Source organism: Anolis sagrei, chromosome 1, assembly GCF_037176765.1.
Source record: "Anolis sagrei isolate rAnoSag1 chromosome 1, rAnoSag1.mat, whole genome shotgun sequence".
Lineage (NCBI taxonomy): Eukaryota > Metazoa > Chordata > Lepidosauria > Squamata > Dactyloidae > Anolis > Anolis sagrei.
The window spans coordinates 294,528,646-294,549,803 of NC_090021.1; the positions used below are offsets into that span (position 1 = coordinate 294,528,646).

A 21,158-nucleotide genomic window follows, 5' to 3' on the forward strand; every position below is an offset into this window, starting at 1 on the left:
TGATTTCCAAAGACTGAAGTGCTGGTAACTCTTGGACAAAAGTATATTCCCAGTAGTAAGTTTTAGCATCTTGACTTAATGGTAAAATAAAATGCATTGTGTGCTTTTCATACAAGATGAATTATTTGTCCAAGTTGAAATTTGGAGGTAATCCATTCTGCAATTTTTCTCTCATGCAGGTGCAGTTTTTTTGTAAAGTCCCGGCTAGGAGTTGTTCCTGTGAGATGAAGCAGGTTGAAGATACTGCCTGGCCTTTGTTGGATGAACAAAATGAAAGCCTTTGCGTCACCTGGCACTCTTCTTGGCCTCCTGTGAAAAAATCAGGTGAGTCTTCTATTTCTATCAGTGTTTAAAAGCACTAAAGCAATTCAAGAGACAAATCCAGTGGTAGACCTACGTAGCTAGAATGAGACATGTCAGCAAGGACCTGATATTTTGCTTAATTTCGATATTTTTCTTCTACTCATCAAATTTGGAAGAAGATTGAGTTGTGGGGAGAAGCTGCAGGAATTTTGGAGCTCCTTAATGAAACTTCATTTCTGATGTGAAAATGTGTATTTCTTGGATTTAAACAAAAAATATATAACTTTTCTGAAAAAAAAATACCTTGTCCTTTTTGTGCATAACAATGTTGTGTTTTACGGTAATGCATTTTTCTTTTTGGCAAAAATCATGAAATATAAAAAAAATGTCACCATGGTCAACAATTTCCTCAAGGGATTTTCTCAGGCATCAGGATAAGAACAAAAATACTTACAAGTATTCTTTGCATCTTCTACTTTGTTATTCACAGTTAATGTTGATGTCAATAATTTCAATGGCTCTCCTTTAAGTGGGGCACATATTGGATTTAGCCTTATGTTTAAACATAAGTAAATAGGAGAAAAGGGTTTCCCCCCTTTTAATATTTTTATTTAGATAATGTATATATTGCCTTTCTTCCTATATAGGACCCAAACTAGCTCACAGTAAAGTTAAAATAAGATAAAAATAAAACCAAGATATTAAAAAATAAAATTAAATAAGCTAAAATACCACCATAAAGGCAGTCAAAAACATAACCCAAATTTTGGAAGTATAACATATACACAAACCCATTAAAAGAGCTTTCTGTACAGTCAGTTAATCATGAAATGCCTATTTAAATAAAAAAAAAAGTCTTTACCTGCTGGCAGAAGGAGAGCAAAGAAAAAGCAGCTTATCTTTTTATGAAGGGAATTCCATAAACTAGGAGAAGACAATCAGACAGGTCTTTGATAGTGGTCAATGGCAACCAAGATACAATCCTGAGATTTCAGGGGAAGTGCAACTTATTGTCTGAATCCGCCTGAATCCCATTCCTCTGATCTACTTTTCCAATGAGCAGTAACACTTCTGCCTTGTTTGGATAAGTTTCATTTTTCACTCTCATCCAGTCAATTATTGACAGCAGAGTTTTGGTTTAGTACTATAATAACTTCCTTAGAGTTAGGTGGAAAGATAAGATGGTATTTGATGGTATTAACATGCTGATGCCATTGAACCCAAAACCTCTAGATAATCTCTGCCAGCAGTTCCATATGTAAGAGCACAAAGGGTTGAAGAGCGTGGGGGCAGAACACAGCCTCGGGGGACCTCATTTACCAGTGGAATCCCCCAGCACCACTCTCTTGAGTTCACTCTTTTAGGGAAGGACCATAACCAGCATAACCAGTTTAGAACAGCACTCACATAAGAAAACTGTGTTCATGGTTAAAAATAAACATATATGGGAACATGTAGTGGGAGGATGGGGCATGGGGGGGGGGAGAAAAATAAAAAATGTAATGAGAAGAAATACGTTTGTGAAGAAGGTGAATAGATAACATATAAATATTTCAATATCTAGAATGTAATGCATACACACAATAGTTGTTAATTATCTATTCACAGATTGTGTTACTATGTATTCAGTAAAATAATAATAATAATAATAATGCACTCACAATTTCTATCCCAGAGAAGTGGCAGAGAAGAATACCACAATCAATGGAACTGACAACCGCTGAGAAGTTCAGCTAAATCAACATGAGCACGCCCCCTGTCAAGAGTCTAGCTTAGATCATCCACCATGGCAACTAAATTAGTCTACATCCTATAACCAAGTCTGATTGAAATGGCTCTAGATAAAGCACTTTATCTAGAACCCTGCATCTGATAGGTCATCACACACTTTAGAACTTTGTCCAAGAGAAGGATATAGAAGACCAGCTAATAATGCCCTCTGTGATGGGATTCGCAGACCTACATCATCCCAGTCAGAGCACATGCAAATGAGTTTGTCTGCAAATCAAATTATTCAAAGTCAACTGGTCTACATTCTCTTTGTGTGGGGTAGTTTGTAGAAAGATCATAAGCAGTCAGTGTATCCCACTAGGCAGTATTACTGACAGACAAGTATGATTTTGCCTTCACCAATGTCATAACAGATTTTCCAGTGGACTCTTATTTGGTTATACGGTTCTAGGCAGGCATTACCCTAAGCTGGTACATTATTTAAACTGTTATGTTTATTCATATCATGATCTGATCACCTTGCTCAATATATCCCATATGCATGTGGGTATTGGGGTAACGATACAAAAGGTTTGCTAGGATAGACCCTCTTTCACTCAGACTCAGCCCCCCCCCCGAACCAAACTCAGCCCCCCCCCCCCCCCGAAACAAAATCTTGGCTACAGGCCTGGTTCTAGGTTTTCCGTTAGCGATGCTCAGGTCTTCATTTCACTTGTTTCGTCACTGTTAATTCCTAATAAACCAGGAAACTCAATTGGACCCACCCTTTGAGAGAAGTTCTCAAGAGCTGTCAGGTCTGCTGTCCAGGCCATTGCTCTATTCCAAAAAGTAGTTAGGGTTTCAACAGGATCACCTGCCAAGTTAACAAGAAATCTCTCTATAAGTTATCAGGAATCCACCAGAATGCATCAGCTTTTGGGATGGACCATCCTAGTGAGCCACCCAGCCCCTCAGAGGCTCTGAGTCCCAGTGAATCTAAACCCTAACTGATAGTGATCTATCCATGACAACAGAGCTATGGAAAGTTCATATACACTCAGATTAGCAGCACAGAAAATGAACTCTAGAGTGTGACTACAACATGGGTGCACCATATACTTTATTGGAAGATTTGGTCTTATCATGGGAGGCATGGAGTCCTAAGCTGGTTCCAACAAAGTGATTCAGTATGAGTATTGAAATCCCCCAATATAGTGAGATGATGTGATTGCAGCACCATTGTTGAGACCCCTGGCTCATTCACACTGCAGAAATACAGCACTATTATTCTACTTTTATTGCCATGATTTCATCCTATAGAATCCAGGAGTTTGTAGTTTGATGAGGCTAGAATTTTTAAATGCCTCTGCCAATACAGGTTTCCATGGGATGAAACCTTGATAGTTAAAGTAAAATAATACCAGTATAACTTTGCAGTATGAATGGGCTCTAGCTCCACCAGCTCTGGAGGTTGCATTTTTAATAACAGTTAAAGCCCAATAATATGTGAATATTGTGTTTGAAATTTTACTTTTAGCTGAGCTTGGATATGTAGCAGAGGTCTTTTGGTTTCTTTGCTTCATTCTACTTCAGAATTGTATTAGAGATGTCAGCATTTTTCTTAGCTCAGAGGTAAGTTCAAGGCTCTCACTCTTGGACTGTAATGATGCTCTCTTGCATGGATGGAAGATTTATGCATATAATTCCCATTAGTGTTAATAACTATTATAGCTTTCCATGTTGATCTCCTCCCTAGTGATGTCCTTATGCCTCTTTAAATTTGAGGTATAGGGCTTCAGCTCTTATTTATCCTCATGAATTAGACTTGCACACCATGGAAAGTCATTACCTTCTGAGAAGTCCTGTTTGTTTCTTTAGTTCTTCCACGGAAGAATAATATTCATATGTGGGAGAATGGAATAAAGATGCTTTTCCCCCTTTCTTTCTTTTACATACTTAAAGGACCAATGAGCAACCTCCACTCACATTGTAATTTAACACAGCACAGCTAGTGCAGGTCTCTTCAGAACAACAACAAATAAAATGCTTTGCTTTAAAGGTAAAATTTCAAATTCTGGTCTTGAATATTTGTGGCAGTACTTCTGCCTGCATATTCAATATACAACATAGTTTATAGTGAATTGCCACCACAAAGGTTTATATTTGATTTCTTGGATCTTTGCAGCCTTGAGAATTCTCTGCATTCAATGGGGATATAAATATATTGCTCAATAAATAAATAAATTCATACTTTAACATTTCTGATTTATACAGGTAAGACACTTGAATGCTCAGGGAAATCTCTAAAAGGTTACCAGTGGATAACAGGCATCACTGCTCTCCATCCACCTGAAGGAAAGAATGTACAGGAATCGGCTAAAGTGATATTTTCGTCACTCCAAGGTAGTTTATTATATATTTTAAAATGCTGTATAATATATAGAATAGACGGGTTTTAATTAGAGCTGCTTTGTATAGTCAGTTCTCAGTGTAATTAAAGGCCTGAAAGTCAATTTAAAAAGCACTTTTTAAGGAATGGCAAAGTATGAGAAAATAATCTCAAGAAATATATACTCGAGTATAAGCTGAGTTTTTCAGTACATTTAAATGCTGAAAAAGCCCCCCTCCACTTATACTTGAGTGAAGGTCCACAATCCTAATCGCTCTATATGTTTTTGCGCTGGCAAAATCCTCAAACTAGACCTTTACCAGGCGAGACCGAGAGGCGAGACGGAAAGGGGGCAAGGGGAGGAGAAGGCAATTTGCAAGGGGGACCTGGAGAGGCAAAGCAGCAGCAGCAGCCCCCCTCCCCCACCAATGCCGTTTGCAAACTGGGCCCCCTCCACTTCCACACTAGATTTTCTTCCCTTCTCCTATGTGCTTCTCCTTCTCCAACTGGGAAGACTTTGCAAGATGTCACTGGGGTCTCCCCAAAAGCCTCTTGCAAAGCCAGGATGGGAAGGACAAGGTACAAGGGGAGAAGGAGGCAACTTGCAAGGCAGACCCGGAGAGGCAAAGTATCAGCAGCCTCCAATGCTGTTTGCTACCCGGGCTCCCTCCGCTTCCTTTCTCAAGTTCCAGCACCATTTGAACTCCCTGCCCCTTCCTGGCTATTATTGAATCCTAAAGTTGGAAGACACTCTCAAGGGCTGCCCTCCAGTGCAACTCACTTCTGCCAGGTAGGAACACACATTCGAAGCCCTCCTGGCAGATGGCTATTCAGCTTTAACCCTGTGATTCTATAAATAGCAAGAGACCCCATGGGCTTCTTCAATCACTGATGCTCTGTTTGGACATACAGATAAGGAGGAGGAATCCAGTTTTGAAGGATTTTAACTCTTGTGTTTTAGCTTGGTTGCTGAGGTTTTTGTACTTTTAAAGTTATTATGATACCATATTGTTTTCGTTGACCCTTTTTTCCACTTACAGAATTAGTTTACTGTTTTTCTTTGAAATAAATATTCAAAAATATTTAACCTACTGATGCCTCAGTTAACGTAATTGTATTAATATCTATTGCAGTCTGAGCTCTGCCACATGCACAATGGAGGACCTCCTTATAACAACACCAGAGGCCCTCCAAGCGGCCAACTACCGGTCAAGGGACATTTAATATAATGCCAAGTTTTTAAACTTTGTGTTTTTAAATACATCACAACTGTACCCTTGGTTCGCTCCTGATACGATAAATAAATTCCCTTCTCCTGTGTACTTCTCCTTCTCCAGCTGGGAAAACTTTGCAAGATGTCACTGGGGTCTCCCCCAAAGCCTCTTGCAAAGCCAGGGCAGGAAGGGCAAGGTACAAGGTATTTCTTTTGAAATTTATCAGTAGCTGCTGCATTTCCCACACTAGTCTTATACTCAAGTCAATAGATTTTTTCCAATTTTTGTGGTAAAATTGGGTACCTTGGCTTATATTCAGGTCAGCATATACTCGAGTATATACAGTAATCTGAATAATCTGGACCAACCACTTCTAAACAAACTGTGTCCGGACAATCGGCAACTTTCCATCACTCCCAGCTGTCAGAAAGTATTTCTCAGAGAAAGTAGGCCAAGAAACATATGTAGCCTATCAGAGTTTGTAATAAAGTTCCCTTTTTATCATAGGTTATACTGGGAAAGCTTTTTTGGAGTTGGTATCCAACAACATGTCCCCAACTCCTGTTCAAGGAAGCCATCATACCTAGCATACCAATTTACTCCCCTTCCTGGGCATACCATGGCCACTTCTTTGTTCTCCTACAGACCCTTCCAATTCTATAATACTGTTCTGTTCTGGGAGGTTTCATACATTTGTATGCTAGCTTCTATTTTACTGATTCCTCAAGAATTAGACAGAATAGAAGGAGCATGCAATGATGTATATAGCTAAATGTGTGACTACCTCCCGCCCTTATGAATTGAAAGCTACTCTAGCTTTTATAAAATTAATGATTTCAAATTCAAATTTGAATTATGGTGGTTGTGGTGGTCTTATATTCATTTATGTTCTGCCTTTTCCTCAAAGTGGGAAATTGCTCTTTCCTGGGATCTACTGACAGTCTTCATCAGTGCAAGGAGACAAGTGGATCCTTGCCAAGCAATCGCAGGATAGAATCTAATAAACCTTACAGCAACATCTTTCAAATGTTAAACATAGGATTATCAATCAGATCCTAAAAGATATCATTGTTTATATGGGAGTGAGTTTTAAAGCTTTTGTAATTAGTCTAAAGTCTTTCTCCTTTCTTCACTTTGTTATTTATGTAAGTTTAGCGCTTGTTCTCTGCCTTTATCTTTCTCTGTATGCACTCCCTGTTGTGTATGCTTTCTGTTAGCTAAACTGCCTTTATCACCATAATTTTAAATTAAGTTCTTTCAAAAGCTGTTGCTGTGGTACATTTTGGCGTCTAGGATTAGGTCAGTGGCTCTAAATCTCATTTATGTACTTAATGCAAGGAAAGAATTGCTGCCTTGGGAATTGCAGTAGCTGGATTTCTCACTATCAAACCCTCACAAGATATTGACATATAAAACAAAATGCTTCCATTTTGTTCTGCATCTTTCCTCATTTTTACACTTTTAAATAAAGAAATGTTTATGCAGGCATCTTTTTCATTCATAAAAATGGAAATTACTCTCTGAGGTTGCAATGGGAACGCTTGTATTCTTGTTCACGAATACTTTTGATGTATTGGCTCATAAAATTGTAACATTTGGCTGGTGCAGCTGAGTTCATGACTGAATATAGAATGATAAGGAAGCACAAGCAATTTTGCAAAGCAAAAAGCGGCATGCTTTCTAAAGGGCCCTTAAGGTAGTTCTTAACATCCTGGAAATCAGCAAGGAGGATGTAATCAGGCTTGTAGGTAAAGGCAGCAATGTTCTGCATAAATCTTTTGGGGATAATATGTAAATTGAAGCAGTGGGGCTGTGTAACATTTACTTGGTTCTTGTTATACTTCCACAGACCTTGGCCAATCCAAATACTATCCAAATACAATCCAAATTCCATTAGAATTAAATGAAAAGTACTGGTTGTTTCTTTGGCCAGAGGCTAGGAAACCTGCTGTTTTTTTTGGCAGATTACTTACATTTAAAGTATTGTTTTCCATTTCTGGCAAACTACTACCACTTTGGTCCCAGGTAGTACTTGTATTTCCTATGGATATTTATTTTTGGCTTCTGAGCAGAGGGTGGGAACCTAGACACTGAATGAGTTATGGTTCTGTCATCTAAAGAAACCACCTTGGGTTTCTTTGCCAAAACATTACTAAGACTCTTTCTGGTATGTATTATAACCTTTTCCTAGAAAATCCATACCTGCTGTCTGCTCACTCGTCCATTGTCTTCTTTTTCCTGGTGTGACAAAGGGGGAAACAAAAGCCTTGTTGCAAGGCTAATTGTTTTAATGCCCTTTGAAAAAGTCTGTCCTTTGCCAAATGGAAATCTGCTAATGGACTGTGAAGCACACAAAGTAGTCCTAAATCTCAGCATTGAGCTTGTTCGCCTGCTAGTTTATAGAAGGTTCAGAACAGAAGATTCAGTGCTAGTTTGCTTTTTAATTTGTTTAACTCCTTATTTCATATATATACTCTGTAAGTCAAATACTAAATATGTCTGTTAGACAAAAGCAAGAAGCTTATAGCAAAGCTTGTTAAAATTATTTCAATTGCCATAATTATGTTGTATATTTTATTTCCATGATGAACATTATGTTCTTCAATGGTTGCTAGAAACAGGTCCCAAGTTTAGTCATATTGGAGTTAATGCAAAAGTTCAAATTTGTGATTCAGGGCCCTTCCACACTGCCTCTATATCCCAGGATCTGATCCCAGATTATCTACTTTAAACTAGATTATATAAGTATCTACTACCAGAAAACCCAGGATAAGCAGATAATCTGGGATCAGATCCTGGGATATAGGAACAGTGTAGAAGGAGCCCCACACCAACAAATGCAGTTTTTGCTGATCTCCCCTCCACTGAAGCCTACAATATACCTCCTCAGTTGCCTGCTGGATTAAACAAACCTTACAGGGTTTATCAAAATGAGAGTATGAAAAGGAATCTGGTAGTACCTTTCAGACTGAAAGAAAGAAGTTGGTAGCATAAGCTTCCATAGATTTACTGTATATACTCATGTATGAGTCTAGAAATTTGAGTAAAAAACAACATCAACGCCCTCAGTTGATCTGTCCATGGGTTAATATAAATACTGAATTCTTATATAAAAAGGAGAGAAGAGTGGCAAAAGGCAAGAACTTCATCCATCCCAGGAAAACTTAAAAGAAACACTGAACTGTTATCTCCGCCATGGTGTCACCACTGGCCTTTTTGAACACCTGAATGAGAAAATGTTGGTATCCAGAGTGGCTTCCCCCGAGGCAATGTTGTTGCTTTCCTTTCTCCACTGAATGGCCTTTGATTTATCCATGGGTCATATCAAAATCCATAATTTTAACCCCAATCTGCCCTCAATTTATACATGAGGTTGACCTATACAGATGTATATACGGTAAGTATACTTCATAAGATGCATGAATTCAAGTGTCGAGTAAGAAACCTTGATAGTACCAATAAGCAGGAATGTATAACAATTCAACTTAACACCTGAGGGATATTATTTTCAGCATGTCTTCAAATAAATGTGTTCAAGATCCTGGAAATATGTGTCTTCTCCTCTCCTTAAAGTACTGTAGCTTTTCAATTGATAATATATAATATATTGTTCAAGATACTCCTTTGAAGAAAGTGCTTTAGTTACCTTTGAAATAGAACCTCTTGGTCTGAAAACTCTTTCATATTGGACCCTGATAAATGAAATGATTCTTATTATTATTATTATTATTAACTTTATTTATACCCCGCTAAAATCTCCCAAAGGACTCGATGCGGCTTACAAAGGCCAAGGCCACCAACAAAACAACAGCATACGAATATAACAGTAAAACTCATAAAGCAAATAATAAGACATCAAGCAAAACAATAAAACACTAAAAACAATGACACCATGACACATTTAAAACCTAAAACCAAATGTAATGGACAAAATTTTAAAAGTGCTGGACATGACAGGTGAAATGTAGAGGTTTTTGGAGGTAGGTGCAATGTGCAGACAATCCTAAATCTCTAACAAAGTGCATTTGGGACATGATGCTGGGAATGTCTTATGTGTCTAAGAATATTTTTGATAAGCTTTTTAACCATGGTTTCTAGCTAAATAGTGTTTTTATCTGAAATCTGGAATTGGTTGAAATTATTTATCAGGCAGCTAATCTAAATATTGCTATATATAGTAATATTTGTTGTGGACAAGGACAGTTCACATGGGAGAACACTGGCCTATGCTCTTCTCCCAGTTGGCTCACTTGGTGAACTAGTCTCTTTTAATCTTCGCGAAATCATATCGACATTGTCTTACCATGTTGGAGCTTGGAATGAATGTTACCATCATGGTTGTCCATGACACAAATAGTATTTGATCTCAAAGACAAACACTTGGCCTCAGTGCCCCCTGTATTTTGCTTTTCACCCTCCTTCCATCTGTATGTGAGGTTGTGTGTTTTGTTGAATTGTTGGTGAATTTGAAATGCTGATCGCTGTTTGAAAGTATGACTAGATCTAAAAATATTGTTCCACGGTCGGTAAAACAAGTGAAACTAAGCCCAGAGAGATTATACTACCTATGTAACCTTTTGCCCCAAGCAAAATATGTGAATTTCTATAGAACTATATGAATTTCTAAGCATTGTACAATGGTTATTGCAATTTTCCTTCCATTGAAAGATCTTCTAATTCCAACCCTCATGTTTGTAATTCCTTTTGATGACTTCACTGCAGACAATGCAAGAATGTCATTTTCTACAAGTAGAAAATAGAAGCATAATAGCTGTCCATGCAGTATATCAGATATTGGTGTTGCTTTCAGGCTATCTCTGTAGTAACGGTTGCCACTCTGTAATAGGCCTCAGTCAATCTGTGAAAACTTTAAGCTGTTATCATTTCCTTTTCTTTGGGAAGTGCTTTGTAAAAACATTCTTGCTATCATTCTGTACACATTTAATATTTGCTGTTTTAACATCTACATTTTTTGTACATGCAGTTCATCTAAATTCAGAAGGATTGGAATTGACAGATATTATTTTGGTCCATCTGTATATGAAGAGCATGAAAGATTTTGCTGTGATAAATTCAGTCTATATGACAGCATTTGATTTGTGTCCCCCAGCAAGGTAGGCTCCTGCTCCCGCTATCTTATATTTATGATACACTGGAATATACTTCATTGCTATTACTGCTTTATTTATGACTTTTTTCAGTTTTGGTTTCTTTCTTTTAGCAAATACTGGGCTTCCTTTGACCGGTTTATATGTCTCTCTTCAAAGACATGATCTTTTACTCTGTGCATTTGCTCTAGTTCAAGAATGATATGGGACCATCTGCTTTTCAGATAAGGTCTTATAAGGTCTAAATACCGTCAGTGTACCAGACACTGTCTAATGTTGCAAGGTAACTAAGGTTAGTCCTGATTACTACCTGGTTGAGAGACCATCAATGAATACCAAGTGTTATAGACCATATTTTAGAAGAAGGAACTTGTACAACCACCTCTGAATATTCCTTGACCTTAAAAAGCCCTCTGAAACCGATGGGGTCACCATAAGTCGACAGGTGACATGAACACACACTCATAAATATCCCAAGACCAACCTCACAGAAATGTACTGCCTTGCTTTGTGGGAAGTCCAATCCCTCAATATTTAACTTACTTCTCCAGAAACCTAACATCCCAGTTCATACTAACACAATTTACCAAATAGCTAGTGAACTTGTTGGTATCCCTTAGTAGCCAACCAGTGCTAAATACATTCAGAGAAAGGGCGGATGTTTATTTTTCCTGTTTATTTGTACCTGGCTATGATCTGTAGTGAATACAACTAGATATAGAGGTCCTACTCGGACATTTGGAGTGGCTCTGACCAAATGTATCTAGTACTTTACAGATATATAACCAGCAGTACCATATTTGCACTAACCCAGAAGTGGTGATATCACATCCGTTTTGCTTTTTAGCTAATTTTGGACATGGAGTCAAAGTTAAGGAATAGGGAATAACAGCATTTTTTGCTGTTTTGTAACATGGCCATTTTTTAAAAAAGTTAGAAAGAGGGACTCTGGACTTGGAGGGGTTGTGGTGGATACACATTTGCTATATCTATACTGTTTTGTTTTTAAAAAAACTAATCTATTTGCTAGTTAATTTTTTTTAAAGGAATGTGTACTTAGATTGTGGTTGCTTCCAAAGGCTTTGTTTGTCAAAATACACATCCATAATAAATCTTCCTTTGTTTTTCTGTGTATGAACTGCCACGATGTAGCAGTCTTTTTGTGACACAGGGAAGGCTTTAAAGATTACAGAGTGATATTAGGGAGTTTCTATTCATGAAATGAGGAAACATAAAATTCCACTGCTCACCTGTCCTCCCATGCAGTTCTTTATGTTGCAGCATCAAAGAAGGCATTTTTTCCAACCCTTTTCCATCTCTGCTGTATTTCAAAAGTGTTGTCCAATCTTCTACTTTTAGTTTTGGCTATACTCTCGCTGCCAGTTGTAGTTGTATCTTATTGGATTGCTATATTGATGCTTAAGAATGTACGAGTATGTTGTTTCAAGGCTTTAAATAGTTACCTGTATGTAAGCCGTCTTGAGTCCCCTTTGGGATTGAGAAAGGTGGGGTATAAATAGGGTAAATAAATAGTAATAAAATTAAGAACGAATTTTGCGGAAGTATGCTTTCTCTTTCATTTTCTTAATTTGGAATCCTCTTAAAGGTGTTTCATCTCTACTTCATAAAACAGTTAATGCACATAGTTAATGAAACAAGGTTCAACAATTAAAATCTTTTGAATATTGCATGAAACCTTTTATAAGAATCAAGCTCTTTAGGAATGTTTTGTCCTGTTGTGGGTTTTATTACTGATTCTAGTTAATACAATATATTTTTCCCTAGTTATTTATTGATTTACTGTGTTTTTACCCTGCTGTATCTCAACCCTGAAGGGGACTCAGAGCAGCTCCCAAATTGGCAATAATTCAATGCCACATTAACATAAAACAAACAAAATACAATATACATTGAGCATTAAAATCATAGAAATCATAAAACACTAATATATAAATACGTTAAATAAGCTGTTAAAACATTGCACATAGACCCAAAATCATAATCCAGAAGCCGTTCCAAATAAATTGCAGTCACTTTGTAGTTGCATGTAGCCCTGTACTACTCTTTCCAAATGCTTGGTATCATAGCCAGGTTTTAACTTACTTTCTAAATGACAGGAGGGAGGGGGCCGATCTAATTTCACTGGGAAGGGAGTTCCACAGCCAGAGAAAGCCCTGTCCCTCACCCCCATCAGCCACACCTGTGAAGAAGATGGGACCAAGAGCAGGGCCTCCCAGCAGATCTTAGCGTCTGGGATGGTTCATGGGGGTGATGTATTTGGATAGGTAAGCTGGGCCATAACTGTTTAGGGCCTTCCAGGCTAAAGCCTGTACTTTGAATTGTGCTCGGTAGCAAATTGGCAGCCAGTGGAGCTGACGCAGCAGGAGGGTGGTATATTCCCTGTGTGCCATTCTGGTGAGCAGCCTCACTGCCGCCTGTTAGACTACTTGATGTTTCCAAACAGTCTTCAAAAGCAACGCCACGTATAGTAGTCTATTCAGGATGTAACAAGAGCGTGGACTACAGTGGCCAAGCCTGGCTTCTCAAGGTACGGGTGCAGCAGGTGCACAAGTTTTAGTTGTGCAGAAGCTCCCCTAGCTACCGCCGAAACCCAGGATTCCAGGCTCAGTGATGAATCCAGGAGAACTCCCAGGCTGCAAACTATTAACTATAGTTAATAATAACCTTGATAGTAATTTGATCAATCTTGAACTGATTCTATTGAATATTTTTAAAAGATTAATACCTTTTACCAGAAAAACAATTTACATCCAGTTGTTGTGTGCCTACCAGAAAAACAATCTACATCTTCTTGTTGTGTGCCTTCAATTCTGTCCCAACTTACAATGATCCTATCACAGAAGTTTCTTGCTAAAATTCTTCAGTTGGGTTTTGGCTTGGTCTTCCTCTGAAGCCTGAGAGATTGTGAATTGCCCAAGGTTACCCTGTGAGGTTTCCTGGTGGAACGACAATTTAAACTCATGTCTCTAAAGTTGTAGTCCAGTGCTTAAACCACTATACCATATCGGCTATATTTACATGTCACCTTAGTATATAATCTGTTGAGAGGAAGTCCAGATATAATACAATTAAATCATGTGGAACGCAGTAAAAACTGTTGAAATGATATATACTTCGCTTGGAAATTTTATTTTTTTAACACGATAATCCCATAAATCCTGCAGGCTGAGTTGGCAGGAAGACTCGAGCCTTGGAATCCAAATTTTTTTGAAGTTCTGCACTAACTAGGCTGTGCCACTCCGAGTCTTTTTACTCAAGGTGCCCTGAAATATATTCAGTTAATCAACCCCACCCTGTCAAATATTTTTGCATAACATTTTAAAGGATTTTACAGGTTCATTCAAGCTCCCCAAAAGCTGGGAAATTCCAGACCTTATATCTTTAAGAGAAATGTTACTTAGGCATATGCATATAGTATGTTATCTTATGCTGTGGTTAATTTCATATTCAAACCCATCTTGTAACTGTTAGCTGTCACTGAGAAATTGGTGCACCTTATCATCTAATTTTTCATGGAAGTACATTGGTCTATACCTTTGAAGTTGCTAGTCCACTTTCTACAGGAAGTTGGACAGCATGTTGGAATTTGAGTCAACATAGAAAATAGTATACAAGATAATCTGGAATGTTTCTTCCCTTTTTGCTAACTGGTTACATTAGAGCAGTGGTTCTCAACCTGGGGTCCCCAGATGTTTTTGGCCTTCAACTCCCAGAAATCCTAACAGCTGGTAAACTGGCTGGGATTTCTGGGAGTTGTAGGCCAAAAACATCTGGGGACCCAAGGTTGAGAACCACTGCATTAGAGAATACTATGTCATTTGAAGACTATGCTGAGAGTGAACTGTGGAAATCTGAAGTGCTGTTCCTCCGTGGTGGATGTGTTACATTCTTTGTAATAATGATGAAAGAAACAAACCAAACAAAACCTTGTCTAAAGATTTAGTAAAAAGAACATTGGGGTGTCGTGTGGTTCTTGCAGCATTTTCTCCTAACATTTTGCCTGCATCTGTGGCTGGCATCTTCCTGAAACATCAGGAGAAAATGCTGCTAGAAAACGACCATACAGCCCAGAAACCACACAACACCCCAGCGATTCTGGCCGGGAATGGTAATAGCAAGTAACAGGGCTTTGCAAACCAGGTAAGAACTCCAAAAACTGGAAATACTTGTGTGCTTATTATTATTAGAGTCAGTAGAGAAATGTGTCCCAATTGTTCTATTTGTATATTTAAATTTCTCGTTTGTTACTTTTGAGTTGCTTTGTAAACCACCTCAAGTCGCCTCCTGGCTGAGAGGGGCGGTATACAAGTATAGTAAATAGATAGATAGATAAATAGATAGATAGATAGATAGATACCCAGCCATTAGTCTCACATAATTACCATAGCTCATAACAGTCAGACAATACAGCTAATAGCTTTGTTACTGAATTGTGTATAAATCAACAGGAGCACTACAATCCACAGAGGAGGTCCTCTTCTCGGTCCCACCCATGTCTCAAGCACGGCTGGTGGGAACAAGTGTGGGGGGAGGGCTTCTCCGTCATCCCTCCCTGTCTCTGGAACTCCCAAAATAATTGAAAACTGCCCCTTCCCTCCTTTCCTTTAATAAGCTGATAAAGACCCACCTATGTACTCAAGCGTATGGGGAGGAGGAGGATTTGTACTCTATTAAACTCTGACTCAGCTAACGGAGACTTACTTCAGCCCAGGCAGTATTATATGTTTTAAATGTTTTAATTGCTTATTATTATTAGAGTCATTAGAGAAATGTGTCCCAATTGTTATATTTGTATATTTAAATTTCCCGTTTGTTACTTTTGAGTTACTTTATAAGTATATCTTGGTGTTGTTTATTTGATTATCCATGATTTGATATGTTTTGTTATGTTTTTCTTGACATTGAAGGTTTGGCAAAATAGCCACTTTTCCCCTTCCTTATGATTGGCGCTTCTTTTGCTTTCCCTCATTCGCAGAGACCCTCATCCAAGTATGGTTGAATATTGAAAGTGACTGAAACAGGCAAAGTGCTGGCCACCTGCCATCATTGGTCACATGATAAAAACCTCCCCAATAGGATATCTATTTCCAATTTCCCTGCTAAACCTCGATGCTCTGTTACTGTTGCTACTCTTTGTGGTCACTACTTGTCCATCTGATTTCCCAAGCATGCAAGCAAGGAAGCCAAAAGCAAGGCGAGACACTCCATCCTTCACTTGCCTTGTACACCCCTCTGCCATTTGCATGGATGAGGCCTAAAAGGAAATATAGTCCTCCACATTCACTGGGGGTTAGTCCCTTGTGAAAATTAAAAACAATGAATAAAGAAATCACTATTTTTTTACATCTCTAGGAATTTTTGGATAGTACAATTAAGAGAGGTCTTGTCTCTAGAAATTTCTAGGCCCCCAGCATGACTGGAGGAAGTTGACCCTAGAGTTGTACTGGAAGACCTAGACATTTCTAGAGAGAACATTTTAAATGCAATCCATAAATAATGAAATGATGAAATCCACAAAAGTCCAAAAGGAGGATTAATGGAGAGAGGGTTCCCAATCAAAGCGTTTTCTTCAAGGGCACCCTAGACCATGTTTGTTTTTAAATTTAAGCGTGCCCAAAAAAGAAGAGAAAATCAGATGTATGTATGACCAGAGAAGGAGAAATAACCATGTATTTCTCCTGAAAATGTCACATATCCGAAAATCTGCCTTTTTCTGTGATTTCAGGGTATGCGTAGAAGCTCCTTTGCCTGAAGGAATGTTGTTTCAGATGGATTGCCTTATACATAAATATGGTGGGATGATCGGTGATATGCCCTGTTATCAAAAGCAAGTTATGCATGTCCAGAGCATTTCTCACTGGGCCCCTGCCAACATTGGACCTTACAGTCAGTGTATACAGGTATGCCTTCTTTAGTTCCTCACTACATAGAATGGGGAGAACTCTCTCTGTTATGGGTGTCATGACCCTCTATATTTCAAGCAGTTGATAATTGACTTTTATTTTACTTTCCTTTGGACAGAGTGTGTGACTTTATAATTTGAAGCCGAGCAAAATGAAGATAAAGCTATAGGAAACATAAACATTGGATAAAATCCGTATATGCAAAATGTGTTTATAAGGGAATTGAAAATGAAAGTGAAAAATATACTTACATTGTACAAATTGGAATATGAAATTAAAGCATACAACAATTCTTCCTAGATTTATTTAGATCAGGCCTTCTGGAGTTTCTTTCAATTCACACCTGAGCAGTTTAATGAAAATATTGATTGTTAAGTGTATGCACAAGGAAGGTTGTATTACTGAACATCTTGCATATTCAGTTCAGTGTTCCCAAAAAAAGATATAGACTACCGGTATATGAAATCACAGAATGGATAACAGGGAAGTGATTATGATTATTATAGGCTAGGGAACAACACTGAATGTAGTAGTCATAATTACCTATCCAACAAATAGACATGATTGGGCTCTGGAAGAAGCAGTTGTATTTTGTTGGCAGTGGATGCAAGACAGCAGGAATGGAGAGGAAGACGGGAAAGCAAATATGGCCTCAAAAACTTGAAATAGGAGCTCAGTTAGAGCATAATTAGTGGAGAACCTGCTCTCGGTCCCACTCCCATCTCAAGTGTGGCTCGTGGGAATGAGAGAGGGGACCTTCCCCGTGATCACTCCCTGCCTCTGGAATTACCTCCCCAATGAATTAAAACGTTTCTCCTTTAAAACGCTTCTGAAAACACACGTATGCACCTTAGCTTATGAAGAGGAGGAGGACTGATTGCATCTTAATATATACCCCCTGCCAAAGTGTTTAATACCTACCCTCATCTATTAGCTTACACCATCTTAGTTTTAATAATAATATCTAGTCAAACATTTTAAAGAGTTTTAAAGAACTTACTATGTTTCAGAGTGTAGATTGTATTATGCTATGTCCATTTGTTTTGTTATATTAATTTTTATTGAATTTGTTTGTGATTTGTTATAATTTTTTGGGTTTTAGCATTGAATGTTTGCCACTGTTTTTGTTTTGTTTTTGTTTTTGTTTTTTTGTTTTTCTTTTTACTGGAAGCTGTCCTGAGTCCCCTTGGGCACATAGGGCGGGTTAAAAATAAAGTTTTACTTATTATTATTATTATTATTATTATTATTATTATTATTATTATTGTCAAGATATACAGTAGTTTGGAAGAAAAATGGCAACACATTTTATTTATTGATATGAATTGTATCCTAACTTTCTCCCAGATGGGACTGAAGATGGCTTACTACATCAGTTAAAACAAAACAGATAAAACAGCATGGAATACCACAATTTGAAAAGAATTAAACCAACAATCCAAATAAACTTTCAAACATTAGCTTAAAGCACAATAAAATCACATAAAATATGTATTACATATTAAAAACAGAACATCCTCAGTCTTATCAGTTAAGGTTGAAGGCCTGTTTAAATGTCAAGCTTGTTTCCAAAAGGTCCCAAATTCATCTGCACAAATTTGACAGAAATCAAAAAAAATGTGCTGAGGATATTTATTTTATTTATTTATTTAGGGCTTTTATATCTCGTCCTTTCTCAACCTCCGTAGAGGGACTCGGGACGGCTATGCATTCTTTCAATACACACACACACACACACACACATTTTTGAATCTAGTATCTTGTAGAAACAAACTTCACAAATAGAAGGGGCTATCAATGACATGGATTTGTAGAAGAAGTAAAAGAAGGGCTTAAATTGAGTCACATCATCTGAAATAACAGCAGACAGCATGGTGTAAGGCCAAAGTAGCAAATATTTCTTTCACTGCTTAAACAAGCAGTGTTTTATCTAGCCTGTCCTAAAACTTTTTCCTACAGTGTGTAGGTTAAATCACTGATGCATATGGGCACCTATTTATATTTTGCATTAGTGATGATGTTTTATCATAAAACATTGTGCATAATTTTGCCAACTAGAATGCGCCAACTAAAATAGTTATATTCCTTTCAACAGCTTATGGCCATTTATATTGCACTAGTTTTTGAAAGGAGCTTTCAAATTATTTAAAGTGTGTTACTCTAGAACACCTTGCAAAGAAGGGCTGGAATAAAGGGTTTAAAATACCAACGTAAATTTATGGAGATGGACACTTATTTCAGGGTTTTGTCTGAAGAAAAGCAATCCCTGAATTCTCAAGGGTTTAAAATGGCAAAGAGAAGCTCTTGAGAAAGACTTCGGACCCCCTCACCCATTCTGACCCAAAGTTCTTAAAAGCTGTTATATGAATTCATAACATTTTTTAAAAAAAGAAAATTGATATCTTTTATTTGAAATTTCACAATTGGGCCATTTTCTTTTTGTATTCTCACATTTAAAAGATTGGACCTTTGTGTCATTTATTCTGTTCTGCATTGGTGAAGAAATGATAGCATTCTGTCTGGATAACTTTTCTCCCATAGTTTTCCTAACATAGTATAATATGCATGACTCATCATCATCATAGGATATCACTTGTGGCCAAGTGTGATTACCTTCCAAGTATAGAGTCTTGGCGGTGGGTCCATAAATGACTGAAGAGACCTATTCTGGATCTTCATGTTCTTTTGCAGTGAGTACATTGATTGCCAGATGGAAAGCAGTCCCAACAAGGGACTGCTTGACACATTTCTCCCTTTCACCTTCCATTTGTACCTCTTAAAAATTCACAGCACTGTTAGTAACAGCTGACCTCCAGTTAAAATGCTCGAGGGCCATGACTTCCCAGTTCTCATGTCTCTGCCAAAGTTTTTACAGTTAGCTTTAAACTAATCTCTAAATCTCTTTTCCTGTCTATTAACATTCCATTTTCCATTCTTGAATTGAGAATAGAGTAACTGATTTGGGAGACAGTGATTGGGCATTTGGACAATGTGGCTAGTCCAGCGAACTTGATGAAGGATTATAATTTCAGTGCTAGTGGTCTTTGCGTCTTCCAAAACGCGGACATTTGCCCACCTGTCTTCCCAAGAGATTTGCAGGATTCTTTGGAGGCAACGTTGATGGAATCATTCCAGACCTTGAGATTGACGTTTGTAGATGGTCCATGTTTTGCAGGCATATAACAGAGTTGGGAGGACAATATTTATTTATTTATTTATTTGCTTTATTTCTATACCGCATTTTTCAGCCCTTAACAGGCGACTCAATGCGGTTTACATGGTACAATTATCAAACAGTGTCAGTGCAATTAAAACATAACAACGCAACAAACAGGATCAACAGCATCAATCCACAACAGTTAACAATCAACAAGACAGATCAACAAAACAGACATAACATAACGCCTCAGTTGAAATCAGATCCGTTCTCATAATCCTTGTGCCATTCCTATGTTCCATTTACCGTCTTCCTATGATTGGTTGCACTGCTTAACCAAACGCTTGTTCATAAAGCCAGGTCTTAACCATTCTCCGAAACGTCAGCAGCGAAGGTGCCTGTCTGATGTCTGCCGGTAGGGCATTCCATAGCCGAGGGGCCACCACTGAGAAGGCCCTGTCTCTCGTCCCCGCCAAGCGCGCCTGTGACGCAGGCGGGATCGAGAGCAGGGCCTCCCCAGACGATCTTAATGTTCTGGTCGGTTCATAGGTGGAGATGCGTTCGGAGAGGTAAGCAGGGCCAGAACCGTTTAGGGCTTTATAGGCTAAAGCCAGCACCTTGAATTGTGCCCGGTAGCGGATTGGCAGCCAGTGGAGCTGGTTCAGCAGAGGAGTGGTATGCTCCCTGAGTGCCGCTCCCGTTAGCAACCTGGCCGCCGAGCGCTGGACCATCTGAAGCTTCCGGGCAGTCTTCAAGGGCAACCCCACGTAGAGCTTTATAAAAAAAGCTTTATAAAAAAAGCATCTTGGTATTCCTAAAAATGTCCTGATCCTCAAATGCTCTCTGCTTCATTAGGAAAAATGCTGCACTCACAGAGCTCAGACAGTGTTGTATTTAATATATTGTCGAAGGCTTTCATGGCCGGAATCACTCAGTTCTTGTGGGTTTTTTCGGGCTATATGGCCATGTTCTAGAGGCATTTCTCCTGACGTTTCGCCTGCATCTATGGCAGGCATCCTCAGAGGTGAGGTCTGCTGGAGCTGGGAAAAAAGGGGTTTATATATCTGTGGAATGACCAGGGTGAGACAAAGGGCTTTTGTAAGTTGGGCTAGGTGTGGATCTTTCAACTGCCCACCTTGATTAGCATACAATGGGCTGACTGTGCCTGGGGCAAACTCTTCTTGAAGGGTGATTAGATGTCCTTGCCTGTTTTTCTCTCTGCTGTTTTTGCTGTTGCAATTTTAGAGTTTTTTAATATTGGTAGCCAGATTTTGTTCATTTTCATGGTTTCTTCCTTTCTGTTGAAATTGTCCACATGTTTGTGGATTTCAATGGCTTCTCTGTGTAGCCTGA

General features: G+C 38.4%; 1 protein-coding gene across 2 annotated transcripts in view; it reads left to right on the forward strand.

Moving 5' to 3' along the window:
- Window positions 1–21,158, forward strand: part of DPH6 (diphthamine biosynthesis 6) — a 317,073-nt gene that overhangs the window by 127,258 nt on the left and 168,657 nt on the right. For both annotated transcript variants that reach the window (XM_060759870.2, XM_060759864.2), the window contains exons 9-12: window positions 180–324; window positions 4,288–4,416; window positions 10,601–10,730; window positions 16,471–16,645. In XM_060759870.2, the coding sequence (XP_060615853.2) occupies window positions 180–324; window positions 4,288–4,416; window positions 10,601–10,730; window positions 16,471–16,645 (579 nt within the window). The remainder of the gene's footprint in view (window positions 1–179; window positions 325–4,287; window positions 4,417–10,600; window positions 10,731–16,470; window positions 16,646–21,158) is intronic.